We start from the raw sequence: 23,019 nt of genomic DNA on the forward strand, positions 1-23,019 counted from the left end.
GCAGGATTTTGAAAGCAATAGAACTGGATAGAATGGGCAGCTTGGTCTGAGGGATGGGAAGACTGAAATTATGGTGAAAATATAGCATAATGGTCATCCTTAACTGACAATGTCTCTCAAGCCAATATTAACTGCCATGACTCTTAAGTCTTCAAGATAAATATTAGCTAATGAAAATGGCAATATGCAATATATGCAAACATGCATGCAAACATATATGCATACATACACAGTTAACCTACTGTAGGGAATGTACTTTCATAAGGAACTTGAAAGCAGATGCCTATTTTATTAAGATCAATAGGAATTCGGAAACAAGCCTCTTAATTTCCATACTGTAAATCCTCCTTCCCTGTATAAAAGCCATTCTGCCATTTATTTGAAATATTTTCCCAGTTCCTTTAATTCCCTTCCATTGGTGCATGGGTGGGAGGGTACAATTTGTCTCCAAATGAACCAAATGACTCGTTTGTGTGTTAACGCTGTTTAACACTGTTTTATAATTTCACTGGCTCTCTCTAAGGTTAGCGTTATTATTCTATAATACCATTCTTCGTTGGCCTTGTGGGATGAATCTGCTTCACATGCCTGGGCTTTAGTGACTAAAAATGCTACTGCAGAATGATATATTGCATTTATAAGCTGCAAAAGGCAAAATTTTATCTGGAATAAAAATACTTCATAAATGCACATTTACACACTTTTAACAAGTAGCAATCTTGCCAAAACTATCTTTTAATGGTATTTCGAGGCGTAAAATAAGGACAAACCTTTAATATGAATAATGTAAGTACTATTTCAATTTCTGAAATAATCCCTAGACTTGTTTTTTTCTTTATTATGAAAGTTTTAGAATCATAAACAGCACTTAGCTGCCATTGGTACAGAATAATATAAGCTTTTATTGTTGCCTATTTCCTTTTCAAGAAATAATTTAATTTGTATAAATTACTGGGAGGTTTTTGAAGAAGAATGTGATTAAGTCAGTTAAAATTTGTTCAATGTATTTCTTTTTTAAAGCCGTGTGTGTGTGTGTGTGTGTGTGTGTGTGTGTGTGTGTGTGTAGATAGATAGATAGATAGATAGATAGATAGATAGATAGATAGATAGATAGATAGATAGATAGATAGATAGATAGATAGATAGAAAAGGAGATATGGCACACACAATCACACTCACGCATATGCTAAATAACTGTATATTAACATTTCTAGGCAGCCTTTCTGAAGCACAGAAAGGCCAGATGTATGGGAATTGTAAAAAATCAGGATATGCATAAAAACTGTTCAAGTGCATAAAGCAGCCCCATCTGGAAGACATCTAACAGAAATGAAGTTGTACAAAACCATTCCATTGATAATAAAGCTAATTTTTATGGGTCTGACAAGTATGTAATTATGTTCAGTGGTGCTTTTCAGATTTTATCACAGTCAATAAACCGCAGTGGTAATTTCATTCCCATTTGACATATTTACATGGAAACATTTGATTGGAGGAATTAGTAACCCTGAAAGCCTTGATAGATATGTTTTAATGATCTGTGACCTCTGCAGTCCCTCATCTGTTTATTATTGCAACAGGCGAGAAGTCATTCCTGTGTGACCTTTGTGGCTTTGCTGGTGGGACACGTCATGCCCTCACCAAACATCGGAGGCAGCATACAGGTCAGCTAAACTCTTTTATCCTTCAGTATCTTCTCTGCTGCAAAAAAAAAGTCATCCAGGATACAGAATAAAAGAAATCATATAGCACATTAGAATCCAAGGAGAGTATCCCTTTATTGCTCATTTTACCTTTACAAATTGATATGCCTAGGGTCTATATTGAATGGGGTTTTTTTATAAAGAATTTGCTGTTTTTTCTTAAGATAATGAGGTGTCTTAAAGCAGGTGTCTCTATAATTCATGACCTGACTATTAGAAATTTGAGATGCTTAGATGGAACATTTTCTATTCAGCCATTCTTTCAAGGCACACAGGGTACCAGGTATGTTGCATAGAATATCCAGTGATTCATATTTGGCTCGGTCATAAAAGCATTAAAATTCAGTTTGTGTTCATGTGTTCTGAGAGTGGCTTCTAAATTAGAAGTAGAAGTAGTCCATATGTAATACTATTTTTTTAAAGGATTCCAGGAAGTTACAGCTAGTTATTTTAACTTCTTACTAAGAAGTAATAAATTGGTAGAAAGATGGAATTGTTGTTAAAGATAGAAGTGCCAAGTATGTAGAAGGACAGATCTTGCTGAATCAGCATGGCTTCTGTAGAGAGAAGTTTTGCCTCGGTAATCTTTTATAGATCTTTTGGAATGTCAGCAAGCTGGTTTATAAGGCTGATTTGGTTGACATTGTTTACTTGGGCTCTTTTTAAAACAAAAACAAAAAAACCTCTTGATAAAGACCTGCACCAGAGATATTTGAGCCACATCTGAAATAATGAGAGAAAATGATGAAGTCTTTTATGAACCAATAATTGGTTAAACGATAGAAAGCAGAGAGTAGGAATAAAAGAATTGTTCCCACAAAAGGAGAGTGTAAACTGTGGGACTGGTACTATACTAAAAGTTATTCTTAAATTATTAGGAAGAGCAGTGATGGATTTACTTCATTTGCAACACCAATTTATCTTAGGAAGCAAAACCAAAAAAAGAAAGTGGTGAAGAGCTCTTGAAGGATCTCTGAAACTGGAGAAATAGAAAGAAAATGGTCTTATAAGCAACTGTAAAATTCCTTATGAAGGCAAAATATCCCCTCTTCACTTATGTACTGATGGAGTTTCAGTAGATGCAATTGACCAAAAATGATGTTGGATTGTTATGAAGCTGTTGGCTTGGTTGAAAAGAGGTCAGCTTCAGGGGTGAATCTTTGAAAAGAATAATAATTTTAAAAATCCATTCAATTTGTTAAAGAATTTATCAAGTTGTAGTTACTACACATAACTGAAATTCTGTGAAGGTTTTTGATCATTCATCTCAAAGGAGGTAGTGCAAAGTTGGAAAGGATATAGTCAAGAAGCTAGAGGAAATCCTCTGTTAAGAAAGAATACAGTCTTTATGGAATTTTTAAGCTTAGGAAAGAACATACCAGGGTATATCAGATAATGTATTGCATAAAAAAAATAGACAGGCTTTTCATAATACTAGAGTCTTGGATCGCAGGGCAGGATATGAACAACACAGGGAAGGAAATGAACAAGGCATAAAGGAAAGAAGACTGTAGTTCTGTAGAACATGAGCCCTGCTCAATGTAGTTATTATAAAAATAATAAACATGGAAGCTAACATTATGTAATGAAGGTTATTTATCTTATGGAGAGTTGCAAATTTTCCTGTCAACGTTGGGAGGTCAACTAAAAAACAGAATCCTGTTTCATCTTCATCCTTAATGCTTATACAGGTAGTCCTCAACGTACGACCACAACTGAGCCCAAAATTTATGTTGCTAAGTGAGAAATTTGTTAAGTGAGTTTTGCCCCATTTTATGACTTTTCTTGCTAAATTTGTTAAGTGAATCACTGCAGTTATTAAATTAGTAACCTAGCTGTTAAGTGAATCTGGCTTCCCCATTGACTTTGCTTGTCAGAAGTTGCAAAAGGTGATCACACAGCCCTGGGACCCTGCCACCGTCATAAATATGAGTCAGCTGTCAAGCATCTAAACGTAAATCACGTAACCATAGGGATGCTGCAATGGTCATAAGTATGAAAAATGGTCATAAGTCACTTTTTTAGTGTCGTTATAACTTCAAATGGAACTGTTGTAAGTCGAGGACTACCTGTACTCTGAATAGTGAAAATGGGTTTTAATTGTTAAAACATTCCATAATTTATACAGTTTTTTGTCAGTTAGACCAGGGATTCCCAACCCCTGGTCTGCGGACCAGTACTGGGCTGCAGCCACTTTGGAACTGGGTCGTGCAGCTGGAGGTGTGCTAAAAACACGTCTTCTACCTCCAGAAATGTAGCAAGTCTGCAGGGGTCTGAGCAGGGATGGGAGAGTGGCAGGGCAGAAGCTGTCTTGCTCAGTGCAAGGTCCTCCGACTGTGGCATTTGCAATTGGTTTGTAACATCTGAGCTCTGCATCCGTCCTCCTCTCCCTCCTCCTGCTTCTTCTGCTACCTCTTCTTCTGCCTCCTCCTCGTCTTCCTGGTCCTGCTCCCTCTTCTTCCTCCTTCTCTTCTTTCTCACTTTCCTCCTCTCCCCCTTCCGGCACCCCAGCTGGGCTCGTGCTCCTTTCGTGCAACTCCCCAAGTTTGCAAGACAAATGTGCGCCAGCTCAGCTTGCAACCGGGGGCTCCCCCAAAGCCACGGAGGGGGATCCTCTCCCCAGGATATGTGTGTGTGAGAGTGTCTTTCTCAGGGTGCAAATAGGGGCAGGAGAAGCTACCATTCACCTTAAGCACTGCATCTCCAAGGGATTCTTTCTCTTATCTGCACCTTTTCTCAGACCGCTGGGCTCTGCTGCACTTCAACTGGAGTTTTTTGCTTTTATTTTGATGCTCCAGATGCCTTGTGTTTTGGCAACATCCTGCCTGCTTTTTGAGGTTTAATTTGGTGTACGTTTCTCTCTCTCTCTCTCTCTCTCTCTCTCTCTCTCTCTCTCTCTCTCTCTCTCTGTGTGTGTGTGCGTGTGTGTGTTCCTCCTTTCTTCATGAAGCTCTCCAAGTCTGCAAGCCAAGCACGCTCCTACCCAGCTTACAATGGGGGAGGGGAGAAGCTACATTTCTCCTTAAGTACTATGTCTCCAAGAGAATCTCTCTCTCTCATTTGCACCTTTTCCAAGGCTGCTGCCCTTGCTCAGTGCTGAGTTGTTTGGTCTCTGTCTCTGTCTCTCTCTCATGGTTTTTTCCTCTCTCTATTTCTCTTTTTTGAATGGTGTTTTTCATCACTTCCTCAGTGTTCTGGGTCTTTGGTTTGTTTTGCTGGAAGGCTGAGTTTAGGATTTTCTCTTTTCCTTCCCATTTTCTTAGAGGTGGTCTAATCTAATACTATAATAGAAATAACGTGCATTATTTATTTATTTATTTGTTTATTTAGAAAATTTACAATAAATGTAATGCACTTGAATCATCCTGAAACCTTCTCCCCCCCACCATGAAACCAGTCCCTGGTGCCAAAAAGGTTGGGGACCTCTGTGTTAGATTTTGTGTATATGCATGTATATGTATATGATTTTTTACATACACTCATTTGTTTGCTCAGTAATTGAGTCCTTGCATTTGTTCACTTTAAGGAATTATAATATATGTATGAATGCAGTATTTTCATTCTTTAAGCACACTATTTAGATAGCTGATAAGTGTAGCGGCAGCCTGGTTTGTCAAGTCAGATCTTGTTCACATCACTTGAGTATAGGCACGAATATTTGAATTTAGCCCTTTGATTAATGTTGTGTTTAAGATGACTTGAAAATTCTTTCGGTGGTGCTAGGGTTATCGTGTACTTCTCTTGCACAGTTAATTTCTGTAATCCAGTAATGGACATGCATGTCTGAATCAGTGTTCACTCCTACCATGTATCAAAATGTTAACAATAGGGAGCCATTTTTAAAAAATTCTCTATAGTGCAGAGAAATAGGAATATATGTCTAATTTGCATTGCTTGCCCATGCATAATTAGCATGATTTAATAAAATTTGCATGTGGAAATTGTGATGTTCTCTGTGCCATTTCTATTGTGAAATTAAAAGTGGCAGTTCTTAAGAGGCTTTCTAGATTATCATTGGCTGACAGAGATAACTGCTTTTATTTGAACTTCAGCTATAAAATGTTAAAAAATGTATGTACTGGCAGATAAAGGTCAGTTTCTTGGCAGGCTGTGAGATGTGATAAAGTTTTTCAGTTAGCTGGATTGACAAAAAGCCCTTGTATTATTAACCTCAGTTGTTCAAATTATGGGTAAGCCTTTTGAAACTATTGGAAGACACAACGAATGAGGTATATATTAACCTCTTTCTGAAACTTATATCATGCAGCTGCCATTTGTACAATTTTGTTTTTCGATTTGCAAGCTGGAAATGCCATTGTTATTAAAATCCAATTTTTCCAGTTTGGGAACTTTTCCAATAATTCTAAGACTGGGAAAAGAATGGTTAAGTGAGATTCTAGATGTTTTACAGCCTGCAGTTTTTCCACATATTGTAATTTCTGTACAGAAGTAAAATGACTTGTATACCATATAACAAAATGTTGTGTGTCTCTTAGATACCTACCATGAGTAGAAATCATGCTTGTGGCTATTACCCTGTATGTACACTCAGTTAAAAGAAATCTGTCGATTGGATGAATGCCCCAATGGGTGATACACAGAATAAACTAGACAAGTGTCTCAAATGATTCTTCCCTCAGTGCAGCAATGACCTTAATTCTGTTCTAATGTACATATATTCTTCTCATTGTATCAGATTAAAGAATATATTATTCATAATGATAGTCGTATTTGCTCACTTTTACAGCATTCTGTTTTATTCTGAATTTTGAGCAGCCAAGCTTTTCAACAAGGTTAGCCTTTTATTTGAATACTTTTTCTGCCTTCATCTCTGTCTGCTAATCATGTTCATCGTAGTCACAATCGCATATTGTTTTGTAGAACTTTAAATTAAATCCCATGGCAAACTTGTGAGGTAGTTGTATATGCCCATTTTACAAGGTGACTTGAAGCTGACTTACCTGTGACCACACAATGATTGGATTCACGTCTGATACTATGCCATTATTCGCTAAGTAAACCACAATTGACTTGGTTCACACCACATGCTAAGTGGTTTAGCTTAGTCAATAGTGCTTTACAAACCACAATGGTTTACTTTGCACAAGATACCAAACCAAAAATAAACTATGTTTTGGTGTTGCATAGTATGTGAAATCAGTCAATGTCCATGGAACTGAAGAGAAATGCATGGATGCAATTCATGCTGTCTGAATTCATGTTCTATGGAGCTGTGGCCTCCAACCTTTTGGGCACCCAGGGACCAGAGGGTGGAGAGAGGTTTTTCCGTGGACCAGAGGGGATGTGGTTTGCATGCTGCCTGAATCCAGTGCTTGTTTGCGCGGCCCGGTTTCTGGCATGCTGCGGCCCGGTGCCAGTCCACCGACCAGGTTTTGGGGACCCCTGCTATACAGACCTTACATACTTTATGTGTCCATTGAGACAATATTATGCCTAAATATGGAAATATTTCTTTCTTTCTAATTAAAATAATTGATTTTATAGAGTGAATCATGAATTCAAGTTGGCATTTATTTGTTTATCCCACCCTGGCAGAGTATCTGAATGCAGGCATTTACAGGTTATATATCATGGAGTCTACATCCAGCTGGCCTAGGTTTATGTTTTATATCACAACCAGAGGCTTGTTACTACATTGCTATTAACTCTCTACTATATAGGACAGTATCTTGGAGACAGAAGGATCTGTCTTTTTGGCATTTATCTGCCTCTGTGGCACAAACAATCAAAGATGGTTCTTTCACAGAAAAATTACCTATTCCTCCTGCTTTCTTCCCCAAAAGCAGTACAATGTACCTTCCACTGGATTCAGTGTACTCAGGCTGATGCCATGGCTCTTCCCCCCACCCCTTTTCTTTTCCTTTTGCTTGTTGCACCCTGCTTCAGAACACCATTTTGTGTTTTGTGTTCTTTGACATAGCTGTCCTTGTACACAGAGGACCCAAGCAAATTATAGACAGGCTTGAAGGGGATAGGTATCAAAAGTGGTCTAAATGGCTTAAATAATTCCCTGCTGCAATACAAACTGTCTAGGGGCTTGACACAAAACATCTCCTGGTTCAAGATTTACTTTTATCACCTGTCACAGACCCTTGATTCAAGGACAAGACAGCCGATCTTCACATGCGGTTTAGGAATCTTGGCCAGCTTAATAAGCCTCCCCACTCCCTCATCTTCCAGGCATCGAGTGAATTGATATCCACCAGAGTGCTTTCCTTCTCTGACAGATGCTTGACAATGGGGGAGGACAGACTTTGTGCTTTACTACTATCTCTCCAATTCTTTCATTTTTCATGCTTTGTGTATTTTCCTTCTGAAATGGGTCCTTGTAACTATTTAGAAGAGTAGACTTCGAAGCGTGGATTTCTGAAGATTTGGGATTTTCTTTCAGGCCTGGTCCCGAAGAGGACTCCCTGTCTTTTGCTGATCTAGATAGGATTGTTGTCTTACACAATGTAGTTCGGGTATGGATTTTACTCAGATAGTTCACTTGAAGCAAAATCTATATCCAAATTGGTCATTTTGTGTGATTGCTTTTTTGATAAAAAACATATGTTGCACATTATTTTTACAGGGTCAGAGGGCTACATCCCCCCCCCAGGGGTAGACCAGCAGTTGTTTAATGCACATTTTTAAATTATTCCCTCCCAAACCAAAATATTAAAAAAAAAACATACTCAGACCTTACCCCCGTTCTCTTTAGCATCATTACTGTTTCCACATCCTGTCCAGTGGAAGTTTATTATTTCCACTCATGATAGAAAGAGACCCGTGTATCATTAAAGGCATGAACAGCAAGTACAGATTCTAGCAAACAGATATTCAGGCAGATTGAAACTGCATATGTAATTCTTGCATATTCTCCTTTATTGGCAGTAATTTTAGTATAGTAGAAGATAGAAGCTAAACACTACACATCAGGCAATGCAATTTCAAACCCTTAAAACTAAAATCTTCCCCACCATGTGGATCTGCAAAGGGTTACACATCCTTCCCAAATCCTTCCCAAATAGGTTTATGAAGACTCATGACATATATCTTTTTGTCAGTCGCAATACTGTTTTATGGCTTATGAGATGTACAGATATGTTGGGGATCATTTCTGATAGGCATTTATTTCCTCACTTGGTATTTATATGTAGAAAATAAATAAAGCATTATTCAAGATTGATGCTTAGATGACATGGGCCATCCCTATCAATCTCTTGTCCTCCCAAGTTATATCCTTTTTAACATAACTTTTCTGGGTTGAACCAGTTGATTAAATAGGCTTTAACTTTGCAAACTGAAAATGATTATCCTTTAAGTTTTAATAATTTCTATATTTTGAAACAAACTTAGTTAACAAATAGTCTCCCTGAATGTTGACCATCACTGCCACTGTGTTTTTAATGTTAAATATGTACATATTATGGCATGCATAATTTCATTCATATTATTATTGTGCTATTCATTATTTATAGTTTACTTATATAAAAGTAAGACTCACCTACGCCCTATTGTATCAGCTTGTCCTACCAATTACAGCAGAGAGGATATGCCCCAGATTCCTTCCATTAAACAATGTCATCTTGTTGGATGTTAGAGCCATTCTTTCTCAGTAATGGCACCTGCCTTATGGAAAAACATTCTTCCAAAAATTAGGATGCCTCACACTCTGTTAGCCTTTTGTAAGGGGTTACAAATTTGGCAGTTATTCCTGGCATTAGGTGAGATCTGCTGGTTACTATGGTATATTGTTCTTGACTTGAATTGTGTTTATGTCCCTGAGTGTTTGATTATGTAATTATTCCCATGGTGGTTTTAACACTTTTAGGAAACGGAATAGAATAAAGCTGGAAAGGACCTTGGAGGTTTTCTGGTCCAGCCCCCTGCTCAAGCAGGAGAAACTATACCATTTCAGATAAGTGACTGTCTAGTTTTTTCTTTAAAACCTCCAGTGATGGGGCGCCCACAATTTATGAAGGCAAGATGTTCCACTGGTTAATTGTTCTCACTGTTAGTTAGACTAGCCAAACCCAAATCCTGCAGCCATTCTTCATACGTTTTAGTCTCCAGGTTTTTTATCATCTTAGTTGCTCTTCTTTGAACTTTTTCCAAGTTTCAACATCTTTTTTGTAATATGATGACCAAACCTGGTTGCAATATTCCAGGTGTGGTCTTATTAGGGTTTTATAAAGTGGTACGAATACTTCATGTGATCTTGATTCTATGCCTCTTCTGTTTATACAACTCAGGATAGTATTAGCTTTTTTTTGGCCACTGGTTCATATTCAAGTGATCATCCACTAGGACTCCAAGGTCCCTCTCACAGTTATTGTTTGGCTGGCTTGATGGAGAAGACTTATAAATACATTTTTCAAAACATATGTTGTAGATGATTAGTTGTCATATGTAATAAGCCAGTCAAGTAATGTGTTACAGCATTATTTACATCTACCTACTAAGAAAAATGTGCTGCTGAAGAAGATTCAAGAGTTCAATTGAACAGTTTTCATAGTTCTTTTCCTCAAATATTGTCATAGGATCAGTGAAGATAAAACATCCCCTTTTTCTGACTGTTGCTACTCAGTTGGGCCATTCCTTCACCTGGTCCATCTTTTTTCCTAGAGACATTTGGCCTTTTATGCTATCCTTAATCAACCTAAATACCATTGCTAGCTACATTAACATATTACTGATCTTGCTTTTGATCTTTTAATTATAAATAATGAACCAAGTTCATTATTGGGGTTGGATTTGGGGTTAGGTAGATGCCTCTTATTATCACAGGTAGTTACAATGAGTTGGGAAACAGGGAAAGGAAAGGTAAGCAAAGGGTATATGAAAATGAAGCACACATTGAAATACAATTTCCTGTTCTTATGTACATACATGAGAAGTCACAATATAAGTATGAAAGGCAGAGCATAAATTGTGAAATTATGATGAATATTTCATCATTTTGGTCTAATTGTATTAAAAACAAATGCTGCTGCTTGTCATCCCTTGGTTTCTTATGTTCAAATTCCCTTATAGTTTAAACAAAAGTTTTATTTTATTGGTTGATTTCACTGCTGTTGCCTAATAGGGTTGGGAGGAAGGTAGTAGAAAGAGTGTATAAAAACAGAAAGGTGATGATCTACATAGCTAACAAAAATGCAAAATTGTGTGTGTGAAAGAGGGGGGGGGAGTGAGAGAGTGCACATATGTGCACACATGTATATCAACTTTCATGAGGTATGGTGAACCTGATGAATATGAAAGCCAAGCTTCATGCACATTGCAATTCTGAGGCAGTTATTATGAAGCTACAGAAATAACTTCCAACAGTTTGTGCCTTTGTTCAAAGTGTCTCATGAATTTTTGAAGGCAGTGGCTTATGTGACCTACACAGATCCTGTTTGTGTGATCAGTTCCATTTGCTCATTTCAGTCTTGCACATCTAGGCATTGATAGGTCAACGTAATAAAGAGAGAAAATTTAATAATATATGTATTTTATCCAGATGAGTGGCTCACTTTGCGTTTCTATTTCTCATGTGAACTGCACTTTGACTTTTAATGTGCAGTTACATTACTTGGCACTGAATTTAATGTAATATGTAGCCTTGTTCTTTCACCTCCCCCCCCAGCCCAGTGCAAAAAAAGAAAAATATTTCATATCAAGTATAACTAACCCAGTATGCTTTGTGCTTTTTCATTAAATGCTTATTAGGAGAGAATGTGATGTTAGAAGAGAATTGTTATTAACTTCTAACAAAGCCAGTATTTGTAGGAATGTTCAAAATCTAATTACATGAGATTTTCAATGGTAGGTTTTATTGGAAGTAAGTTATCTCACCAACTTTCCTGAATACTGACCATTCTCTCTCTCAAAAAAATTGTCAATTTGTTCTTCATTCTTCCTGTATTGTTGGAAGAAGACTTTCATTTGTTTCAGATTAATCTCAGTGGATCCTTCTTATGGTCTTCTATAGTTTCTGCTCAAGATATTCTTCATTTGCATCTCTTTTCATACATACATTTCCTCTCTTCATTAAATAGAACACCATCTTGAGTGAAATCTCTGTGTACACAGATCAGGGAACCATGTATGATGATCTGGATTTGAGATGCAATTTGCCCCATTCAGAAGCAAAACCTATAAAGGCTTGTATATTGCTTTATTTGTTTGTTAACTTTTTAAAAATGTTTTTTAAAAAATAAAAACATGGAATCAGTGGGCCTTCAAAGTAATAATACCAGCAGAGTAAAACAAAATGAGCAGTAACATTAGAACATACTGAAAAAAATAATCTGCAGGTTAAAAAAAAAGTTGTTGTCGTCATCATCATCATTATTATCATCACCATCATCATCACCATTGTCTATCCACTGCAGGCCTCTTCTGCATGTTTCCAATCAATATGGTCTTGAGTTTTCATTTGCCAGTTGGACCCGCAATACTTGCTGATGTCGTTGCTCCATCTTGTTTTAGGTCTCTTTTCTGGATGCTTTTTATTAAGTGGAATCCATAGAGTGGAATCATAGGAAAAAAGTACTAGCATTAATTTAAGTCAGGGGTCTTCAAACTCGGCCCTTTTATGACTCATGGACTTCAACTCCCAGAATTCCTCAGCCAGGCACCTTGGGCCAATCTCAATCTCAATCTCTCTCTCCCTCCTTCCCTCCCTCCCTCCCCCCTCTCTTGGATCATGTGTTGATCATGCACACTTTACACACTTGATGGGCACAAAAGAAGAGACTTTTTTCTCTCTATCAGAGTTACAAAAAGTATAGTCTACTTTAAATCCCTGGTGATTCCTTCCTATTCTGCCCTATTCTGGGTTTGTTAGCTGTGCCCTTTGCAATAGCTATTGAGAGCAATTGGAACAGCATGAGCTTGCACATTATCACTACTAAAAAAAAAAATCTGCTTTATCATTTCATGAGAATATGGCCACTGAATTGATATTTACCAAAGAGTAGTCACCATCAATACATATTTGAAAGTAGGGTATATTTTTTTGTTCCAGAACATAATATCCTCTCATGAAACACTATTGCAGTCATCCATTCTGCACTAACATACACACACACACATACACACACACCTCTGAGAAATCATGAAAGTGAATTTTTGAAAGTGACACATGTTATTTCTCCTGTTACTTTCACCCAGGACCTTCAACACAGATTATCATATTAAGGCTATGTGCAAATTATTTGTAAATGTGCAAATTAGGTTGTTTAATATATGCATACATTTGGCAGAGCTACTTTGCTATAAAGGAAAATTTATATTAAGCTGTTGTTAAAGCTATACTAGCAGAACTGCTCTCAAAGCTATCTTTGATTCAGAGCAATGAGTGGATTATTTGGGACTAATACAGTGCTTATTCTTATTTTCTTTTTTTCTGATTGAGCTACTGCCATTATTTTGTTCTTCCAGTCTCTTTCCAGTCAAATGCTCCTAGTTATCCACATGCATGATTGTGTGATAAATTGTTGAACATCTGTTCAGTCTAAAAACTAACTCAGTCCTGTCCTTTGAAATTATGTTGGCTTAATATCTGAAAGTAGGAAAAGACATTCACATTCATATGTGGAGACCTACCTGGGGTTATATTCAAAATATAACATCACATTTTTTAAAAAATAACTGCTACTGTGAATCTACTTTATGGTTTAGGCACCGTATATTAGCATGCACCTATAACCACATAATGGTACTAGTTAATGTTAAGTTATTCATAAAGAATCTGTTACTATGCTTCAAGTTATAACAAAGATTGATCTCCACCATATTGTTTTCTAAAAGCAGATAAACATCCAATAGAATAGCATTTATGCAAATTAATTCATAGTAGATGATTTGTATGGCTGCTAAATACATACAGTTTAACACAACTAGTGGTTTTATGGAAATGACAAGCCACAGTAATAATAGAATCATTTAAGCCAGAGAAAAACAGTTAATGTACGTAATACACACAATAAAGTAAGTAAAATAATTTGCATTTAAGTTGTATATTTTTTTAAACTTCCATTTCTCACTCTTGTTAGATCATCGTTAAACAGAAAAAAGAATAGCTTTGCTTTTTCTACTTCTAAAAATGAATCACTTTTATTTTCTTTCAGGAGAGAAGCCATTTAAATGTGATGAATGTAACTTTGCCTCCACAACCCAGTCCCATCTGACCCGACACAAACGTGTACATACTGGGGAAAAACCCTACAGATGTCCTTGGTGTGACTACAGGTACAGAGATTGATAGTGACAATTGATAGTGACAAGAAGATCTGATTAGTCAGAGGATTACATACAAACTGACAAATAATGTATATTGTAATGACATCCTCACTGGCACAGAATTTAACAATGTTAAAAAAAGGACTTTGTCCAGTTGTGTATGGGGAACCTTGTTTAGAAGACTTTTATATGTATCACAGAGGTGCTAATGCTGCTTATTTCACAGATGCTGTTAGAATTCTCTGTGGAGGGCCTGTTGATCTGCATTGCCTTTTCAGATCAGGTGCGGTTTTGGAAAAAAAATGTTTGAGTTGCAGCCATGACACTAAAAAAGAAAGTCCCCAAAGAATTAACAGGCCCATTGTCCATTAAATATTTTAAACTGAAGCACCTGCCTGTCACTTTAACAATACGGGTTTGGTTTATTTGCTGCAATGTTGTTCCCAGCATTTCATCCTCCCCATGGAACTACTGAAAATATTCTGCATGATTCACAGCCAGGAATTGATATCCTTGTCTTAATTAGGAGAGGAAGTGAGTGGCTATGGGTTTACTATCTTTCCAATTGATATTGAAACACAGCTTGTCCTTAACAGATATTAGAGGTCACTTCTTCCATGAGTGGAAATGTTAATTCTAAAATGTTCTTGCTGATCTAAACATGAAGTTGTTTTAAATCTACCATGTTGGCTGAGATGGAGATAAAAAGGTGACAACAAAGGAAAGAGCTTATGTCCTCTTTTTCAAAAATTTGCCTTTATGGCCTCCTATGTGATTTCTTAGAAATAATTCTCTTTCACTTACAGGCTTTGTTACTAGGAATAAAAACAATTTGGAGCCTTAGAAATGAACTGTCTTTAAATAAAAGTCGGATTCAGTTCTTGGGAATATATTTTGTACAGTACAATGAAATTTTAACAACCAATTTTTCACAAAAAGTGGAACACTGACTTATTTTAAGTCACTGATACACCTTTAATAAAGAGCTACTAATGCTACAGAGGCCGCATTATGTAAGCTGCCATCTGCTTGGTGATTTGTTTTGCTTTGTACTATTTTGTGAAATAGCCAAAGCAAAAATAGAAGAAACAAAACGCCTTTCTTATACATTAGAAGTTTATAAAGTCAGATTTACAAACTAAAAATACGTCATATGTAAAGAATATAGCCTACAAACCTAAGGATATGTAGCATGCATTTTTAATATACTTATGTGTGCTGAAATATAATATTATGCATTTATAATGTATTATAACCTAATTAACAATTCCTGGTACAATGCCTCTGATATCAAATGCAGAAGAATTTGTTGTGTATTTTCAGTGATACTGAGAGTAGTTTTGTCATGGTAGATGATTTTCCTGGAGAATCCATAATTTCTATTTATTTTATAAGTACCTATATCTTTTAAAGTAAAAAACCATATTGTAATAAGTTCTTCTTATTACTTATTGTAATAAGTTCTTCTATGCATAGTAGTACTTAGAACAAAACCAAAATTGAAGATGTTCCCTTTAAATTAAGTCAGTTTCAGATTATTTTATACGCCAACAAATGTACTTCTTCCTGTTTTTTAACAGAGGATATGTTGACTTTAATTACGCCTTCATTAAAGGACACATTAAAATATCTACTAGTTACTGTATATCATTATAACCAATATATCATTGTTAATCTTTATCTTCCAATTGTTCACTAAAGTGCAGGTAATAATTTCTTATTTACAAATACTCTTACATTTATTTATTTTCAGGCAGAATGGTGTATGAATGTTTAATGGTCATATAAAATAATGACTAAGTTGAAAATAACATCAGAATAACTTTTTGAACAAAAATATGAAGAACAACTCTTCTGCCATAAACTTGTTCTCATCTTGCTTAAAACTACTTCCATTTGGATCAATGATTGATATTTACAGTATTTTAAAAAGCAGCAAGATACATATGAAATAGAAATCTGGGTTCACTCTATCTAATCCAAAGTATCATACTTGATATTGTGCATAGATAAATATATTTTCAATCACGTATTCTGGTGGATACTTCTTTAAGAAAACCTAAAAAATTTCTGGAATGGTCTTCCATGTTGCATAAGTAGATGCATAAGAGAAGGCTTGAAATACCTAATGTATAGACTTCCATCTCATCATCTGGGCAGGGAGTTAATGGAACATTCTTATTGATGTGATCATGATAGTGGTATTAAGAATATATAAAAATATTTATAGTTATCTTACCAGATTTTTTTATATGTCAGTATTGAATATAGGGCTATAGAAAGCCATTGTCATCTATGACAATTTCTGAGTGAGAATTCCAGAGTTGGTATGCGTAACTGAGAATTAAATAGGAAAGAGTTACTCTGTTCCAGTTTTCTTATTGAGTTACTGTTGCACAGCCAACATAGACTTGAGAAGGAAGAGATAGACATCTTGTGTGTGTTCCATCTTCATTTTTGCTAAGGTAAAATTTAGAATAGAAATCAGTAAAAAAGCTTCATTCTTCTTCTAATTTTGTGTATTAGAAAAAATACACCAGAGATCCAAGTGTAGTTATCGATAATAATATATTAAAAATAGTAATATCTTTGGCACAGCTTTGTATATAGTCTAACGCAGAAACAATTGTTGCATCTTATTTATACTTGCTCTCTACAATTTCTGGACCTCTGTTAGAGTTGCTGTTTCAAATGCTGGCCTTTATATGGTTTATGATTTTATAAATTTCAGCTAGACCTTCTATTATAATTTCTTCTATTATAATTGAAAGAAGCAAAGATAGATTTCAAGTCCAGACAAACTGAATTGTCAATGTAACATTTGGAAAAGTCATCTGGGGTTAGGGTTAGGGTTGGACTCTGTGAGGTCTGGCCTCAAAACCAACACGACGGTTCAACTCAGAGCTCCTCCTTATACCTGTGGAACCACTTTGCTTTCCATCTGACATCCCGAAACATCCTAATCTTATTGCATGGGAAAACCCCATTAGAAATGGAAAAGTCATCTGGGGTTAGCCTTATAATTTGATTCCCATGAGGTCTCCCCTTAAAACTGATGTGACAGTTCAACTTCAAGTGTCTTATGCCTAGGGGATCAGTTTGCTTTACGGTTGGCCCCCTGAGATATCCTGTGCACATTGCATGGGAAAACCCCATTGGAAATGGGAAAGTCATCGGGATTAGGCCCCCATGAGGTCTGGCCCCAAAACCAACATGGTGGTTTAACTCAGAGCATCCCCTTATGCCTAGGGGACCAGCTTGCTTTCTATTCACCCTCCTGAGATGTCTCTTAACTTCTTTGGGAGAAGAAGAATAAGTTACTTGCATTGCTTGCATATCATAGAAAAATCACAATGGGGTAGCATTAAAATTGCTCTGATTCTTATTATGCCTTCTTTTCTTGATTAGAGGCAAGTATCCATATGGTAATTACCTTGTAAAGAAATGTTTATAGGAAACATGATTATCCCTTAAAACAATTTGTTCAGTTGTGAGCGATTCCCTTCCCTTCTCTTCTTGTCTTAAAAATACTGAATATTAACTCTATTTATCGAATCACATATCAAGGATAGGATGGGTAAATATGTTAATTTTTTTAAAAAAAAATCATGCAACCTTAATAAAATTTAACAGCAGCAGCAGCAAAAAAAAAAAAAAAAAATCCTTTAAAGGCTTTCCGGCATTCTGCGTGAACTATATTTTGGGTCAAGCACTTTTCAGAAAAACAAAACAGATGTTACAGAAGTTATAAGATGAATTCTGTATACAGTATTATACTTCATATCTTTCTATTACCATATTTTATATTCTGTGTTGTGTTAGCATATTAGCTCTGCTTTTCCTTCTCATTTAATCTGTGGATGGCTTTGATCCATTGCTTCTTGCTTTCTAAACCATTTCTTATAGATTTCATTTTTCCTCTTATATTTCCAGTAGTACTACCCAACAGTCCTGATCTCTAATTTAAAATAGGATCATAAGATTAAATTGGACTAGTCATCTAGTTTAATCTTATGCTTCTATTTTAAATATAGCAGAATATTTGGGCTTATGCCACAGTACCAGGAATGTCATTCATTATTTTACAAGTTTAAAAAATGCAGAAATGTACTTGCTTCCTACTACTTTTTATTAGTAAGATGTTCATATTTGTTCCGTACTTTTTTGGAAGCTGCACAAGATCCAGCTGCAGTATAAGAGACTTTTGCTAATGGCAGCTACTCAATACACCTCCACACACACACCCAATCACCACACCAGTGGATATCATAGTGGATATCATAGTGATGAAGCAAAAAAACTTTAGCACAATTCAACTTTCTACTATCTTATACAATTTAGCACTTGTTTGGATAGTTGATTTCATGTTTTCTCCATTTATAAATATGAAAATGTCCATCTTAAACAAATTTAGAGTGGCATTTTTACTGATACTTTTCCACAAGAAAAAAAGGAGAATTGATTACTGTGTATATTATGTATGCTAATACTTCTGTAAAATAATTTTGTAAACCAATATTATTCCCAATATTTTTTTTATTGCTATCCCTCAGAGGTTTCTAGATTGGTAGTTCAAGTTTTTTCCATTTTTCTTTTTGGATTAATTGTGAAGAGGTCTTCAGAATAATTAGAAAATGTTTACCTTTTAACTCAATTCAGTTTTTGCATTCAGGATGTACAATGTTATATATGTTATTACATTTGAGTTAACAAGTTATTTATATTTTTCTGAGATCATGTTACAGGTGTTCAGTGTTGGGTTTAAAAAATATATAAATTTGTTTTGTGATATAATTATAATTGTGATTATAATTAAAAAGTAAATAAGCCCTGAGATCACCATGTAATTAGTATAACCATTTTGAAAATCAAATGACCTTTCTACTTTCCAAATAAGAATCAAAATAAACATGTTTATGGTTCTTTAATCTCTATTCCCATTATGAAAGGACCACATAGTTATCTTTAGGGATGGTCATTCTACATGGAATATCTCTGGACAATCCCTTGTGTAGTAGTTAGCTTTTATTTTATATACATGGTGGTAGAAATGCAAGCCTTGCTAAGAAAAACATAAACTATCTTTTGACAGTACTATTTTGGCAGTATTCCCCAAGCAGTTGAGCTATTATCATGTAATGAAGTTGTTGTGTGTGTTTTCTAACTCTGTGGAGATAATGTTGCAGCTTGCCTTTTGTTTTGTTTTCCTCCACTATCAAGGTTTCAGAAGGAAAAAGATGGATATTACTATTTCACACCTGTCTCTAAGTCTAAAGGGGACTTAAAAATAGATAACTTTCAACCATTGTTAGGCTTCTTTATATTTCTAGTAAAAAATAATTGAGTTTATTATGTATAAGATACATAAAAGTTTCTATGGTGTAGCGGGCTGCAATATGACAAAGGGAAAGAAAAAGAGAAAAGGAGAGCAAAAAGTAGAATTAAAATACTCGATAAAATTCTATTTAAATTTTTATATAATAAATTTATAGATGAATTAAACTAAGATAATGGTTTCGGGATTAATATTCCTTTCTTGGGGATTATGTTTATCTCAGTGAATACCAAGTTGCCGTTCCTTAAACCCCTTAAATTGTCTTTTGTATTGACAGAATAATTTCTCTCTCTCTCTCTCTCTCTCTCTCTCTCTCTCTCTCTCTCTCTCTCTCTCTCTCTCTCTCTCTCTCTCTTACACACAAACACACACATATACACAGACGTACATGCACACATATACACTATAGAGTGGTAGAGTTTATATAAGTTTAGAACATATAACTCATCTAAGCATATATGTACATAAAGTAGAAATACTTATAGATGTATGGTATACACAACTATTTAGAATTATACACCTGTGATAAGCAGCACATTTTTTTCTTTCCTTTTCTCTCTCCGCCTCTTTCCTTTTTTTCAACTAATGACAAGTGGCAAGAGGCATTTTGAACTATTGCTGAATGAAGCAACAGACTTCTATTTTGATTATCAAATTGAGTTAATCAAACCAAATAGAAGACTACACAAACATAAAAATTGTTTGGGAATTTTAATCTCAAGAGAGATAAAAATTAAATTTCCATATTACATTTATATGTCTAAATAAGCATTTCTATGTAAGACAGTAATTTATTAGAAATTACTTTGTTAATATAATTAACCATGAAAAAAAAATGTGAGTAAAATCTTTAACTAAAGGATTCTTCAACAGTTTTTCAGTGTTATTTCACATACTGTACTTTTAAGTACAATTGATCCAAAATATAAGAAGAAGCTAACAACAAAATTGGAATTTATACATTTTTGTTCTGCTATTTCATAAGTCTCAGGAAAAGGGACAATAGAAGACATAAGACAAATTATGTAATTGGAATTAATTACAAATGGTTCCTGTAAAGAAATGTATTATACAGGCAGTCCTCAACTTACGACCACAACTGAGCTGCTAAGTGAGAAATTTGTTAAGTGACTTTTGCCCCATTTTACAACTTTTCTCATCACTTTTGTTAAGTGAATCACTGCAGGTCTTAAATTAGTAACACAGTTGTTAAGTGAATCAGGTTTCCCCATAGACTTTGCTTGTCAGAAGATCGCAAATGCTGATCACATGACCACGGGATGTTGCAACAGTCATAAATGTGCCAAGCATCTGAATTTTGATCGTGTAACCAAGAGGATGCTGTGAAAAATGGTCATAAGTCACTTTTTTCATTGCCATTGTAACTTCAAACTGTCACTAAATGAAGTGTTGTAAGTATAGGACTACTTGTATATTCTGTAAAATGTTTTAAATAATACGATAGAATAGGTTTAGGAAGGTCTCTCTTAAGAGTTAAATTTATCTTAACTGCATTTATGTTACTATCAAATCTCAAAACAATGTTAAACCATCCATCGAGTTTATTTTTATGTGCTTCAAAAATAACATAAAATATCAAATCAAATAAAGAAATCAGAATGCATCCGAAAGGCCCAATGTATAGACTTGTCTCAGGTACTTCTATTTTTTTCAATTTACAGAGTAACCAGACAGGATACGAAACTCATGTATCCTGTTAAATGAGTTTTAAGAAGATAAATTCCTGGTCTGCAAAATTTTTATATTACCTACAAAAGTAATGTGTCATCCCTAATATTATACACCGTTCTCTAACCTATTTATAGTCTCATGACAGGATGTCTGGTTATTTAAAAAAAAAACCAACTCAAAATGAGTAGGGGGTTGTTACTGATGTTTAGGGAACTCTGGAGGCTTTCAGAGATAATGTAAACCCCTATTTGTGAAACTGGGATCTAGGGATCTGTTGGATTGCAACTATTACATAAGAACTTGCCTGCCAGAGCTGATTGACTTTATAACAGGATGACTATGTTGAAACCAATTGTTTTGGTTCTAGAGAATCTGTGGTGGACAATATAAATTCAGATATGCTACACAATGATCAGTCAATCTAGGGATAATTATTAAAAAGTAATCTGCTAGATCTGATTATTTCTTTTTCAACAATTATTACTTTAGTAATAAAAATTGCAACATCTCCTGCACATTTAGAATTACCAATTTTGGAAACCTTCCCCATCCAAGTTTTGTATAAAAGCTGTTTTTCTTTAAGAAACACTGTAAAAACAAATATGATATTCCCAGCCTTTTAGACTTAAGGAATCACTCAGAGAATAGGTAAAAGGAAGCCTTCAGCTAAAAGGGCTTGAGTGGAGGGAATCATCTGAAGGCTGAATAAAATTGACTTGCAGTATAATTGTAGCCATGTTTTGAATGCATTTTTGTAATGTCTTTTTCCTTGAAAACTTTATAAGTATATTGAATTTAGCCAATAGGAAAACATTTTTTTTTTCAAAATAATTGCCAGTGAACTGTGAGTGAAAAGTGTCCTACATTTGCTGATAATAAGAAAAGGTGATGAAATCAGAGGAATGAGCAAGAGATGCAGATGGCTGCAGACATTCCTCTTGCAAAGCACAGCTGCCTTTGACAACTAGCTGTTACTAGCTGTCCATTTGCTGGGTAAATTTAATCTTTTTGAAAAGCCTAAAGAGGGCATTCATTATTTCTTTCCCTGTCTTTTTTACCTTAACTCTAGTTTCTCTTCCCTTTATAGTCATCCCCTTCCCTTACTTCAACCCCACTGGTTTCCCACCCCCTCATCACCTGCCTTCATTTCTGCATCTTACTGTATTTTACAAGTAATTGATCTGAATCAATACATTTGTTTGTTTGTTTGTTCTAAGTCCATCCACTTTTTGGAAAGTGGCTTCTGAAAGAGTGATATGATGTATTGTATGCACATACACTTGCTATATATGCACACCATTGCTGAGCAGATGTAGGAGATAGAGGAAATGACCTTGAGGGACAGAAGGAAGAGGCACTACCAACACAATAGTCAATACCACTTTACAATGCCTTGGTAAGGCCATACTTGGAATACTGCATCCAGTTTTGGTCACCAGAATGTAAAAAAGATTTTGAGACTCTAGAAAGAGTACAGAGACCAGCAAAGATGATCAGGGGACTGGAGGCTAAAACATATAAGGAATGGTTGCTGGAATTGGGTATGTCTAGTTTAATGAAGAGAAGGATGAGGGGGGGACATGATAGCAGTGTTCCAATATCTCAGGGGCTGCCACAAAGAAGAGGGAGTCAAGCTATTCTCCAAAGCATCTGAAGGCAGGACAAGAAGCAACTGATGGAAACTAACCAAAGAGAGAAGCAAACTAGAACTAAGGAGACATTTCCTGAATGAAAGAGAAATAGGGGATCAAGTAGAAGTTGGCACGGTAAGAATAGGAAAAGAGAAAGTAGAACTGTACAGAATATAATCTTAAAGGTGGACTAAGAAAGGACTTAATGCTGGGATAAGTAGAGGTAATATTCAGTTTACAGCCGTTCATTTAGTGACTGCTCAAAATTACAACAGCACTGAAAAAAATTACTCAAATGACCAGTCCTTGCCCTTAAGATCATCATAGCATCCACACAATCATATGGTCCAAATTCAGGCACTTGGCAACCTGCATTTATTTACAACAGTTGCGTGTCCATTTCCATTTGCAGCCTTCCCACCCA

General features: G+C 35.5%; 1 protein-coding gene across 1 annotated transcript in view; it reads left to right on the forward strand.

The window, feature by feature from the left end:
• Positions 1–23,019, forward strand: part of ZNF407 (zinc finger protein 407) — a 366,378-nt gene that overhangs the window by 225,736 nt on the left and 117,623 nt on the right. Inside the window, exons 6-7 of the mRNA XM_039334397.1 lie at positions 1,581–1,664; positions 13,826–13,946. Coding sequence (XP_039190331.1) covers positions 1,581–1,664; positions 13,826–13,946 — 205 coding nt within the window. The remainder of the gene's footprint in view (positions 1–1,580; positions 1,665–13,825; positions 13,947–23,019) is intronic.

Source organism: Crotalus tigris, unplaced genomic scaffold (genome assembly GCF_016545835.1).
Source record: "Crotalus tigris isolate CLP2741 ecotype Arizona unplaced genomic scaffold, ASM1654583v1 scf7180000017630.2799268, whole genome shotgun sequence".
Classification (NCBI taxonomy): domain Eukaryota; kingdom Metazoa; phylum Chordata; class Lepidosauria; order Squamata; family Viperidae; genus Crotalus; species Crotalus tigris.